This window comes from Tinamus guttatus, unplaced genomic scaffold (genome assembly GCF_059628265.1).
Source record: "Tinamus guttatus ecotype Peru unplaced genomic scaffold, ASM5962826v1 Tinamus_guttatus_pri_ptg001873l, whole genome shotgun sequence".
NCBI lineage: Eukaryota > Metazoa > Chordata > Aves > Tinamiformes > Tinamidae > Tinamus > Tinamus guttatus.
This window is the reverse complement of record NW_028290407.1, coordinates 3353-15330: the sequence shown is the minus strand read 5'-3', so window position 1 is coordinate 15330 and position 11978 is coordinate 3353. Positions and strand designations below refer to the sequence as shown.

The 11978-nt window shown below is 70.1% G+C and overlaps 2 protein-coding genes across 2 annotated transcripts; one reads left to right on the top strand and one right to left on the bottom strand.

Moving 5' to 3' along the window:
- Nucleotides 1–845: 845 nt before the first annotated feature.
- On the top strand, nucleotides 846–4480 carry LOC148589992 (diacylglycerol O-acyltransferase 1-like; the record flags this gene model as incomplete). The annotated part of the gene is given in 18 exon segments (XM_088539592.1): nucleotides 846–916; nucleotides 1060–1147; nucleotides 1591–1631; nucleotides 1721–1806; nucleotides 1878–1930; nucleotides 2003–2108; nucleotides 2179–2289; nucleotides 2382–2456; nucleotides 2527–2630; nucleotides 2710–2748; nucleotides 2856–2897; nucleotides 2986–3030; nucleotides 3121–3233; nucleotides 3360–3425; nucleotides 3494–3581; nucleotides 3680–3742; nucleotides 3866–4012; nucleotides 4454–4480. Coding segments are annotated over 18 exon segments (1365 nt in total), but the record flags the coding sequence as incomplete, so codon positions are not given.
- A 630-nt stretch (nucleotides 4481–5110) lies between these two features.
- LOC148589991 (casein kinase II subunit alpha-like) lies at nucleotides 5111–11626 on the bottom strand. Its single transcript, XM_088539593.1, has 12 exons — nucleotides 11524–11626; nucleotides 10790–10901; nucleotides 8907–9008; nucleotides 8027–8077; nucleotides 7400–7459; nucleotides 7106–7189; nucleotides 6273–6383; nucleotides 6089–6190; nucleotides 5741–5841; nucleotides 5506–5654; nucleotides 5304–5393; nucleotides 5111–5227 (listed from the first exon to the last, which is right to left on the bottom strand). The coding sequence occupies exons 1-12, from the start codon at nucleotides 11622–11624 to the stop codon at nucleotides 5112–5114; spliced, it is 1179 nt and encodes a 392-aa protein (XP_088395719.1). The 5' UTR covers nucleotides 11625–11626; the 3' UTR covers nucleotide 5111.
- Nucleotides 11627–11978: the final 352 nt, after the last annotated feature.

Here is an 11978-nt window from a genome sequence, read left to right as displayed (position 1 = left end):
TGACATCCCCAGCCCCACTGACACCCCCCAGCCCCACTGACACCCTCAGCCCCACTGACACCCCCCAGCCCCATTGACATCCCCCGCCCCACTGACACCCCAGGCAGCCTCACTGACACTCTCAGCCCCACTGACACCCCCAGCCCCATTGACACCCCAACCAGCCCCACTGACACCCCCCAGCCCCACTGACACCCCGGGTCCCACTGCTCCCCCCACATCGGGCTCCGCCGACGTCCCTCGAGCTCCGCCTCCCTCCCCTCCCCCCAGCCGCTCAATGCCGGGCCGGCCCGTCCCGCCCCCCGCGCCCCGCCCCGCGCCCCCATTGGCCCGCGCCGTGCCCGCCCCGCGCCCCCATTGGCCCGCGCCGCCGCCGCTCAGCGCGGGAGGGGCGCGGCGCCGCGGGCGCTGCCGGGACATGGAGTCCAGGGGTCCTCCCCCGGACTCCCCCCACCTCCTGCGGACCCCGCCCACACCTGTCAGGCCACGCCCACACCTGCTAGGCCACGCCCACACCTACAGACCCCGCCCTCACCTGGCGGCCCCTCCGCCCCGCGGATTGGCCGCTCTCCCTCCCGCCCCGCCCCCCAGAGCGGTGCCCCCGCCCCCCGGGGGCGGGGCGTGCGGCCGGCCGCCTCCCGTGGTGCCGCGCGCGCGCGCGCGGGCGGGGCGGTTGCCCGGGTGACGCGGGTGCCCCGGGCGCGGTACGGTGGCCGCGGCGGGCGGGACGGGACGGGACGGGCTGGGACGGGGCGGCCATGGGCGAGCGCGGCGGGGCCGGCGCGGGCGGCGGGCGGCGGCGCCGCGGGGCTGCGGCCCCCCGGGCCCCCCCCGGTAACGAGCAGGGCGGCGGCGGCGACGAGCCGGGCCCCGGCGGCGGCCACGACAGCGGCGGCGACAGCGGCGGCGACTTCAGGTAACGGGCGGCGGCGGGGAGCGGAGCGGAGCGGCCTCCTCCTCGGCGGGGCCGCCCCCGGGGCCGGGCCGCGCGGAGCGCCCCCGCCCGGGCGCGCGCCGGTTCCCCGTGCGCTCCCGGTGCCCCCCGGCTGCCGCCCGCAGGTGCCACAAGGTGCAGGAGTCTCTGCTGAGCTCGGCCAGCGGCTACAGCAACTACCGCGGGGTGCTCAACTGGTGCGTGGTCATGCTGGTGAGTGCCGCGCGGGGACACCGGCAGCGCCGCGCGCCCGCCAGGGCCGCACCGGGACCCCGGCACAGATACCGGGGGCCGCGGGCACAGAGCGGGAGCGGCAGGGCCCCCCGCACACACACCGGGTCCCGTGGGGTCCCCCGGGTGCCTGTCCCCTGCCCTGTCCCCTGCCCTGTCCCCGGCGCTGCTGGCCGCGGGCCCAGGCGAGGCTGATCCCCGGGGCGCGTTTAACTCGATTAGCGGGTGAAAGCGGCGCACGCGGCCGCGGGGACACGTGCGCGGCCGCCCGGGTCGCCCTCGGCGGCGCCGCCGTGACCCTTGTCCCGCGTCGTGGCGCCGTGACGCAGGCGGCTCCCGGGAAGGGGGGCCGCCGGGTTCCCCGGAGCGGCCGCTCCCGCCCCGTCCCTGCGGCTCCCAGTGACTCCTGCTTCTCCTCCCCGCAGGTCTTGAGCAACGCGCGGCTCTTCCTGGAAAACCTCATCAAGTGAGTGCCGGCGTTCCCGGCGGGAGAAGGGCCGAGGCCGCAGCGCACCAGGCTGCGGCACCGCTCGCGCCGGCTCCCTCTCCCCGCAGGTACGGCATCCTGGTGGACCCCATCCAGGTGGTCTCGCTGTTCCTCAAGGATCCCTACAGCTGGCCCGCGCCGTGCCTCGTCATCGGTGAGCGTCCCCGGGGGCCCCGGCGCAGCCCCGCGCGGCCGCCGGCGCCCCTGACGCCCCGTGCGTTGCAGCGGCCAACGTGTTCACCGTGGCGGCCCTGTCCCTGGAGCGGCGGCTGGCAGCGGTGAGTGCCCGCGGCCACGGCGGCGCGCGCGGTGCAGCCCGGCCCGGCGCACGCTCACGCGCCGCTCCGCAGGGCTCGCTGTCCGAGCGCGCGGGCGCCGCGCTGCACGCCGCCAACCTGCTCGCCGTGCTCTGCTTCCCGGCCGCCGTGGTGCTCACCGTGCCCTCCGTGACGCCAGGTGAGCGCCCGCCGCGGCGCCGCGCGCCCGCCCCGCCGCCCGCCCCGCTCACCCGCGCCCTCTGCCGCAGTGGGCGCCGTCTTCGCGCTCTCCATCTACACCATCACCTTCCTCAAGCTCTTCTCCTTCCGAGACGTCAACAAGTGGTGCCGGGAGAGGAGGGCGGCCAAGGGCTCCGACGGCCCCGCCGCAGGTACCGGTCCGGCCGCCACGCGGGGGGCTGGCGCCGCCGGTACCGCCGCGCGTTGCACCCGCTCCCCGCTCCTCTTGCAGCTGCGGCGACCCGGAGCGCCAACGGCGACGTGGCGCCGAGCGGCGTCACCTACCCGGCCAACCTCACGTACCGCAGTAAGTGCCGCGTGGGCGGGTGGTGGGTGCCCCGCGCGCCCCGCGCCCGGCCTCAGCGCCGTCCCCGCAGATCTCTACTACTTCTTGCTGGCGCCCACGCTGTGCTACGAGCTCAACTTCCCGCGCTCGCCGCGCGTCCGCAAGCGCTTCCTGCTGCGGCGCCTCTTCGAGATGGTGAGTGCCGCGCTGGAGCGCCGCGCGCCAGGAAACGTCCCTGGTGCCGCTCACACCTCCCCCGGCCTCTCTCCCCCAGCTCTTCTTCATGCAGCTGCTCGTGGGGCTCATCCAGCAGGTGTGTGGGTTGCGGGACGGCCCGGACCCCTCTCTGTGGGACCATGATGGGGGCTGAGGCTGATCCGGTGCTGGGGGCACCGGCTCCCGCGGCCTTTTCCCTTGCAGTGGATGGTGCCCACGATCCAGAACTCCATGAAGCCGTTCCGGGTGAGGCTCTGGCCTCCGGCCACGCTGCCCCTCTGCGGGCCGGGCCCCCATCGCGGGGGCATGGGTGACGGGAGCGGTTCCCTTGCAGGACATGGACTATTCCCGCATCATCGAGCGGCTCCTCAAGCTGGCGGTGGGTCCCGGCTCCGCCGCGGTGGCCTCGGTGCTGCCCGGGAGCACCGGGGGGGACCCCAGGCTCCTCACGGCCCCGGCCTCCCGCCAGGTCCCCAACCACCTCATCTGGCTCATCTTCTTCTACTGGTTCTTCCACTCCTGCCTCAACGTGGTGGCCGAAGTGATGCAGTTCGGCGACCGCGAGTTCTATAGGGACTGGTGGTGAGCGCTGCCCTCGCGTCCCTCCAAGGACAGCCCTGTCCCCGAGTGGGGTCAGGGGGCCGAGCGCGAGCCCCGCAGTGTCCCCACGGCGGGGACCCCGGGCGAGTCACCGTCCTCCTTGCGCAGGAACTCGGAGTCGGTGACCTACTTCTGGCAGAACTGGAACATCCCCGTGCACAAGTGGTGCCTCAGGTACGCGGGGGACCACGGGGGACAACGGGGACTGCTGGGGACCGCACTGAGCCCTGGCCCCTCCTCAGGCACTTCTACAAGCCCATGCTGAAGCGTGGGGCCAGCAAGTGGACGGCGCAGACGGCCGTGTTCCTAGCGTCCGCCTTTTTCCACGAGGTTGGTGTTCCCTCCCGCCGCGGAGTCTGGGGTGGCCGTGCCGTGGGGCGCCGCGTCCCCACTGGCGCCATGTCCCCGCTGACACCGTGTCCCCACAGTACCTGGTGAGCGTCCCCCTCAGGATGTTCCGGCTCTGGGCGTTCATGGGGATGGCAGCTCAGGTGAGCGGCCGTGCAGGGACAGGGGTGACGGCAGCCGCGGAGGCTGCAGCGCAGGAGGGGTCTCTGCTTTGCCGCCCGTCACCCGGCCTCGGGCCTGCGCTGCCCCCTTCTCCCCCCTCGCAGATCCCGCTCGCCTGGTTCGTCTCCAAGTTCCTGCGGGGCAACTACGGCAACGCGGCCGTGTGGATCTCGCTCATCATCGGGCAGCCCATCGCCGTGCTCATGTATGTGCACGACTACTACGTGCTCAACTACGAGGGCAGCCCGTGAGCGGGGCCCTCCGGCGCGGGGCCGCCGTGGTGCCGTCACGGTGCCGCTGCGGCGCCGCCGCCTCTCCTCCGTCCAGAGGCGCCGCGGGCGCTGCTGTTTTTGTGAATTGAATGTCGGATCAATGCAATAGCCCCCGCGGGGGCATCCCCTGCTCTGGCCCGTGCCGTCCCGGGGCCCCGTGGTCCTGTCCCGGTGCGGCCCGGCCACCGGCGAGCGGGGAGCAGCGGGCGCGGGAGCCGCGTCCCGACGTGGCCGCCCGCGCCCCGGAGCCTCCCGTCCCGCAGGCACTTTACAGAGCAGCCTCGACCTCATCCCGCTCCGGCCCGCGGCCCTCCCGGCGGCTCCCGGTGCAGCCTCCGCTGCAGCCGCCCTCTCCTCGCCGCGGGCGGCCGGGCCCCGCTGCTGCTCCAGTCCCGCTCTGCCACTTTTTAACCTTTCCAGACTCTTTATCTGTCAAATACGGAGTGATTAAAGTGTCTTTTTCCACACGTGGCCCCCGTCGTCTTCCTGCTCCGCCGTCTTCCTCGCCTGCCTCTGCCCCACGCCACCCCCGGGTGCCTCCGAGTGCCGCTTCCAGGGCGGTTGTGACACCCTGGCGCAAGACCCGCTGGCACCGGTGATGACTCGGGCGCTGCTTCCGACCCTGCCCTGTGTTGTCACCCTCCCTGGGGCGGCGGCCCCTCCACGTCCCCGCACGGTGCCGGCTCTGAGCCAGGAAACAGCACCCGGGAAGGGAGGGCCAAGCTCCCAGCCCAAGAACGAGCAGTGGCGCCTGCTGTCCTGTTAGGGACATAGAAAATAAACTTTATTCTCCATTTCTTTAGATTTCTACACTGTAGTTGCATCGCTAACCATGATCCTCGTGAGGAGGAGGCAGCTCGCGCCTCGCCCCGGCACAGACACAAGGGAGCGGCGCCGCGCGCTGGAGCCGCAGCGCGCGGCGCGGGGACTGCACAGAGAAAAAAAAGGAACCTACGCGATCGCTCTTGGTTTTCAGACTCGACAGAAATAAAAATAAAATTCCAGAGCGCCCCCCGGTGCTGCCCGCGGCGGGGCGGCCGGGAGGGCGGAAGGCAGCGGCGGCCGCGGGCGGCGGCGCTCAGGGCTGCACGCCGGTGGCGGCGGGCACCGGCGAGCCCAGCGCGTTCGGGGACGAGATGACGGGCGACACGGCGAGGCTGCCCAGGGGCTGCGCCGCGGCCAGCGAGGTAATACCTGGCACGGAGAGAGGCGGGAGCACGTGAGCGGCCTCCGCGGAGGCGTCCGGCGCGGCCCGCGCGCCGGCACCCACCTGCCAACATACTGGAGGAGCTGACGGGCGGGTTGGCGGCCGCGAGGCCGGCCGCGGTGCCCACGCGTGCCGGGTCTTTTGCGATGGGATCTGCAGGGCGGAGGCGACGGCACTGGCATCAGCGCCGGGAGCCGCGGTCCCTCCGCTCGGGATCAGCCCCCGCCACCACGGGGCCGGGAGCGGGGAGCGCGCGGGGACGTACAGAAGTAGGGGTGCTCCATGGCGTCGCGGGCGGTGAGGCGGGTCTGGTGGTCGTAGCGCAGCAGCTTGTCGAGGAAGTCGAGCGCCTCCGTGCTCACGAGGTGCTGATTCTCGCTGTGCACGAAGCGCTCCCACCGCTTCCGCGAGTGCCTGCGAAGAGCAGGAGCAGGAGGAGGAGGGCGCTGTGAGCGCCCGGGCGGCCCCGCGGCCGCGCGCGCTCCCGGCTGCCCACCCACCTGCCGAGGATGTCGTTGAAGCGGGGGTCCAGCTCGATGTTGTACTTGTCGATGTAGTCGTAGAGGTCCTCGGTGCCCAGCACCTTCGCGATGCGCACGAGCTGCGGCAAGGGAGGACGCGGCACCCGTGAGCGCGGGGGTGCAGCCACAGGGACACAGTGAGGCCACCGGGAAACATGGCAGCTCTGGAGTCTCAGCTCCGATATCCCCCAGTGAGGAGCGGTGCGACTCCCCGGACCTCCCCCTCCCCGATTAACCACGGCCCCACGTGGGGCACGAAGGAGGCAGAGGGGGGCCCCGCGGAGGGTGGCGAGCGCCAGTGCCCTGCGGTGCCGCCGCGGTGCCCACCTGGTCGTAGTTGTCGTGGCCGTGGAAGAAGGGCTCTTTCCGGAAGATCATGCTGGCCAGCATGCAGCCCAGGCTCCACATGTCCAGGCTGTAGTCGTACATCTGCAAGGGCCAAGCGAGGCGGCGGGGGGCGCGGGCGGTCGCGGGCGCGCGGGAGCGAGCGTGCCGCGCGCTGCCCTCCTACCTGGTAGTCGACCAAGAGCTCGGGGCCCTTGAAGTAGCGCGAGGCCACGCGCACGTTGTACTCCTGCCCGGGGTGGTAGAACTCGGCCAGGCCCCAGTCGATGAGGCGCAGCTGCGGGGACGGCGCGGCTGTCAGGGGCAGCGTCACGGGCGCTGCCACGCGCGCTCGGCCCGGCGCATCCTGCCACTCGGGTGGCCCGCGCGGCGTGACCCGCAGCTCGGCGGGGACTGCAGGGGACCCTGCTGCGCTCGTTAGCGGCGAGTGACGCCGGAGTGGGGACGGTCCCCGCGGAGCCTCGCGGTGACGGCACCGCTGAGCGCTCTCTAACTGTGCTCTGCAGCTGCCCTGCAGAAACCGCCTCCTCCCCGGGGCTCCATCCTCCTCTGGAGCCCCCTGCGCTGCCCTTGGGAGCCTCCTGGGATTTCCACGTTCATTTAGGGAAAGGAAAGGTTTGCTGGGCTCTGTGTCCAGCCGGGAGCGGCGCCGCTCAGGCCTGATGCCACACAGACCCCAAAGGGCACCCAGGGCTCCATCCTCCCCCCAGCACTGACGGGGTTCAGCGCCCGCTCCCCTGGGAGGCTCCTTTTGAAGCCCCTTTATTGCGGGCCCAGGTGGCCGGTTGTTCAGCGGCGCTGGCAGGAAGCTCCCGCTCCCTTTACGAGCCCTGCTGGCTGGCAAGCAGCTGGCAAATAAACGGGTTTACGGGGCGCAGCTGCGCCGTTTATGGGCACCTGGGTTTCCAGCTGCAGGCCCGACAGCGCCGGGGCCCAGCGCTTTACTCCCCGAGGCACAAGGCGAAGGCAGCGCGGCCAGTGCCGCGGGGCCTCCCCTACCTTCCTGTGCTCGTGGTCGATCATGACGTTGTGGGGCTTGACGTCGCGGTGCATGACGCCCATGCTGTGGCAGTAGTCGAGCGCCTGGGGACAGCACGGAGCCGTTACGGAGCCTCCTTGCGCGGGAGGACACGGCAGCCTCCAGGCTCTCCCGCGTGCGGAGGTGCCCAGGTAACACCCAGCCCGCGCCCACGGCCGGGTATCGCTCCAGGAAGGAGCCCCGCGCTCGCGGCCTCCCCTTCCGCGCCGGCCTCCCCGGAGGAGGATGGTGAGGATGTGCCCGGCACCGCTCACCTTGAGGATCTCGTACATGTAGAAGCGGATGTCGAAGTCGGAGAGGGTCTGGTACAGTTGCTGCAAGAGTGAACACACGTGGTGGGAGCGGGGAGCAGGGCTGGGGGCTCCCGGTGCCGTCCCGGGGAGGCACCATGCACACAGACAGCCTCATGGAGGCCAGCACAGGCCTGGGGACAACAGCTCTGCGCCCAGTTTGTACCCCAACTGTCACCCCCCTCTCCTGCCACCCAGCCCAGGTCTGGGGACATTAGACTCAACTAGTCCCAGGGTTCAATCCCCCTTGACGCGCTGCCAACAAGGCCCTCTGGCACACAGTGCCTGGCGTGGGCACCGGAGGGCCCCTGGCACCAAATCCCAGGGAGAGCGCCGGGCCGCAGCCAACCGCTGCAGCACGGGGACACGGGCTGCTCCGGAGCGCCGGGAAGGGCAGCACAGGGCCACGGGCTGCTCCGGAGCACGGGGAAGAGCGGCACAGGGCCACGGGCTGCTCCGGAGCACGGGGAAGAGCGGCACAGGGACACGGGCTGCTCCGGAGCGCCGGGAAGGGCGGCGCAGGGACACGGGCTGCTCCGGAGCTGCGCCACGTGCTGGGAGAGCTGCCCGGGGCTCCGCACAGCCGCTCACCTTGAAGTCCGTGTTGTTGACGTGCTCGAAGACCAGTGCCGGGGTGCGGGACTGCGGGTGGAACAGAGAGGTTTGGGGTTGGCGAGCGCCCGGGGCGGCATCGCCCCAGGCTGCGCGCCGGCTCGGGGGCTCCGCAGCGTTTTGGCTGTGCTCTGCCCACCCTCCTCTTCCTCTTCCCCCTTGTCCTCCTCGTGGAGCGGATGCCGGGGGCTCTGAAATGCCGCGTGTGGGACACGGGAGCCCTCTGCTCGCAGCCCCTCTGGCCAGAGTTGGCATGAGCACTTGAAACGCCCTGGAAGCTCCCACTTGGCTGCTCCCAGATCTCTGCCTTTGTGGCCAAAATGCCTTTCCAAGTGCTCCAGAGAAGCAGGAACAACCTGGCCATCCCGCTTGAGACATCCCGTCCGGTTAGAAACCCATTGAGCTGGGAGATACCCCATTTCCGTGCAGATAACGGGAACAAAACCCGCCTTGGGATACGAGCCAGGAGAGCAGCAAGTGCCGTAAAGAAAACGGTGCACTGGGAACGTCGCCCACGAGGCAGGTTTTTAGCACGGAGATGTTTTTGCTTGGAGCAGCAGGGACGCACGAGCTGGGAGGTGAAGGGCGACGCATTTGGGAGGAGGCCCCAGGCCCTTTTCCCTTGCTCTGTTCCCAGCCGGAGACGCTGGCACTGGAGCGGTTCTTTTTTTAGGCACGAGATAAGGAGCCGGGAATGCGGAGTCCTCCGCCCACGCTGCCAGGGCAGCCACAAACAGCTCCTTTTCGTGCCCGTTAGTGCCAGCGGCGCCTTGCGGAGGGGCAGCCGGGCCGGCCTCAGTGCCAGGCAGGTGCCAAGCGTGCCAATCCCGTGCCGGTGACACCGGGGAGCTGTCCTTACCACGGGGTCCTTCACAATGTCCAGCAGGCTGATGATATTGGGGCCGCCTCGGAGGTTCTCCAGGATCTTGATCTCCCGCTTGATCTTCTTCTTTTTCACAGGCTACAAAGCAGGGGGAAGCGGGTTAACACCAGGCAGGACCCACCTGACCCCTGCAGGGGCCGTTTGCACCGAGGGGAACCAGCCCAGGAGCACGCGGGGGCGGAGGACACTGTGATGAGCAGGCGGGTTCTCTGCGCTCAAGGGCAGGGCACGATGCAGCCAGCGTGCCCTGGTCCCCGGCCAGCGCTGCGGCAGAGCGCAGGGAACGCGCTCCGAAACGCAGCCCGGTCCCCCGCGGAGAGCAGCACGCGGTGACCTTGCAGCCTAACAGCTCCGCGTTCCCCGGGACGGAGCGCGCTGCCTGCGGGAGGCCCTTGGGAGATCCGGGACACCAGGAGAGCTCTGAGCGTCAAGGAGTCAGTTCAGCCTCCCGAAGCACCAGGTTGGGGTGAAATCCTGGAAACGGCTGAGGGAGACAAGCGCGATTCGATACAACAAGAGCTCCAGCAAGGAAGCGCGTTCTGGGGCGCCGCCGTTTTCCTTGCTCGCTCGGGGAGGCTGAAGCTGATCTCAGCCTCCTCCTCCTCCCTCTGAACAGAGGTCCCCGAGGTCCCTCCTGCCTCTCCATGGCCAAGCTACACCACGCTGGGACCTTTGCACGGACATGCAGGGCTTCCGGGCTCACAAACTGCCCCAAACTCCTCTCAGCTTCTGTCTCCGTCCGGCTCATTCCCCAGTCGGCTCCTTCCCCATCCCTGTGCTCTAGCAAGGACAATACTCCTAGGGCTGTGCTCGTGTTTTGTAACTCGTGCACCTTGCACGCTGAGGTTGGACACATTTTAGTGACGCACGGAAATGAGCTGGTTGCCAAAAGATCCCAAGCAGGGCGCAGGGCCACAACGAGAGACCAGGGGAGCACCGGGGCCATCCACGAGCACTCCAGGAGCTCGAGGGAACCCTCTCCTGCTCTTCCCGGGATGTGGGATGTCCCTGTGCTCGTGCTCAGGGCAGGAAGGAGCCGCAAGGTAGCCTGAGAGACCAGGCGTGCAAGGACCTGCCCTTGAGGGACACTGGCCTGACGGTCTGGGACAGATCCCAGCTCGCCACTCCCTCCTCGGGCAGGGAGCTGCGCTCCAGGAATCCAGCGCAGAGGTTCCGAGCTTGGATCACAAAGAGGCTCCTGTGCCCAGTGGGGAGATGAAGGCCTGCAGGAGGCCCAAAGAAGGGCTCTTCCCCAGAATGCCAGGAGCCCATGGCACCACGGAGCTGCAGCGGCCTGGGGCAGCACCCGGCGAAGAACAACACCCACTGAGGAGCAACACCCGGCGAAGAACAACACCCACTGAGGTGCAACACCCAGGAAGATCAACACCCAGGAAGGACCAACACTCAGCAAGGAGCAGCATCTAGTGAGGAGCAACACTCAGTGAGGGGCAACACCTAGTGAGGAGCAACACCTGGCAAGGAACAACACCCAGCGAGGCACAACACCTAGCGAGGGGCAACACTCGGCGAGGAGCAACACCCAGCACGGGCGCTGCAGCAGCGCTGGGTGAGCAGGATGGGGATGGAGGGCCCTGCGTTTCGGTACGAGGCCGACCGCAGTTCTCCCTCCTGCCTCCCTGGGACGGACGTGACGGCCTTGTCCCGCTTCCCTGATCCCGGCTTCGCGTGGAGCAGGAGGGAAGTCGGAGGGCTGAAACATTTTACTCGGGCATCTCTGGGCTGAGATCATCCAAAACCGGCTGCAAAGGGAGCAGGGAGCAGGTCGAGGTGAAGGAGGGGGAGAAACGGAGCAGGGGCCGAGGAGCAACGTGGCGCATGGGGCATCACGCACCCACCTTGAGGATTTTCACCACCACCTTCTCGTTGTTGGTGATGTTGATGGCTTCGAAGACCTCGCTGTACTTGCCGCGGCCGAGTTTCCGCACGAGCTGGTAGTCATCCTGGTTGCTGTGTGGGGAACACGGAGGAGAGGGCAGCAAGTGAGGAGAGTGTGCCGCTGGGAACGCCGTGCTGCTCCCACCCCGGAGCCGCGGGCAGCTCCGAGGGGCCAGGGAGCTGTCCCTGGCAGCACCCGACAAGGAGCAGCACGCGGCAAGCGGGCGCTCCAGCGGGAAGGAGGGCGCCACAGTCCCTGGGGAGGGGACCAGTGTCCGCGCCAGGAAAACAGGCCCGCCTGGATGTCGGGTTCCCCAGCCTCACCTCCTCAGGGAGACCCCAAAGAAGACCCCCGAGGAGCTTCACCTTGGGCCTTCCCAACCCCTCTGCCACCTGGCACTGGTCCCGATCACCCTGTGCTGCCCACGAGCCCCAGTGCAAAACGGCGCCATGGCTGAGCACAGGCAGCTGCCGGTCAACACCGTCCTCAGCGGGGTGTGAGCAGCCCTGCCCCCGGCGGGGTGACACGACCCGGGGTTTCTGCAGGGCTCGCAGCCTCCACACCCCTCATTCAGCCCCTGGGCGGGCAGGACAGAGCAGGTGGCAATTCCCTCCTGCCCGGCAGCAGCAGGGACAAGCAGGGCCCTGTCACGCACACGCGGTCCCCCGCGGTGTGTCACAGGCCGGGCCGTACCCCCACTCCACGACGTGCGACTCGTAGTCCCAGTACTCGCGGGGCCTCTGGGTGTTGACGTCGGCGTAGACCCTGGCGCGGCTGGGCACGGGCCCCGACATGCTGCCTCGGCGCCCTGCGGACAAGAGCGCGCGTCAGCCGGACACGCGGCGTCCCCCGGCCCGGCCCGCGGGGACACGGGGAGGGCGGCTCTGCCCAGAGCCGGCCGGGAGCAGGGCTGAGCGGGGAAACACCTGGAAAACAGGGGCTGCACCGGGGAACACCCCGCGCGGTGAAAGGGGCCAGCGCCCGCCGTTGTCCCCGCGCGCCCTGGGGACGCGGGGGTGGCCCTGGACGGCAGCCGGGCGCAGGGGGAGGCACCTGGGTTAGCAGGACGGGCTGCTCCCGCGGCGCTGGCGACTCGGGACACTGGAGCGGCCGGCGGGGGCGGGCGCCGGGGGCGCCTCCCTCATCTG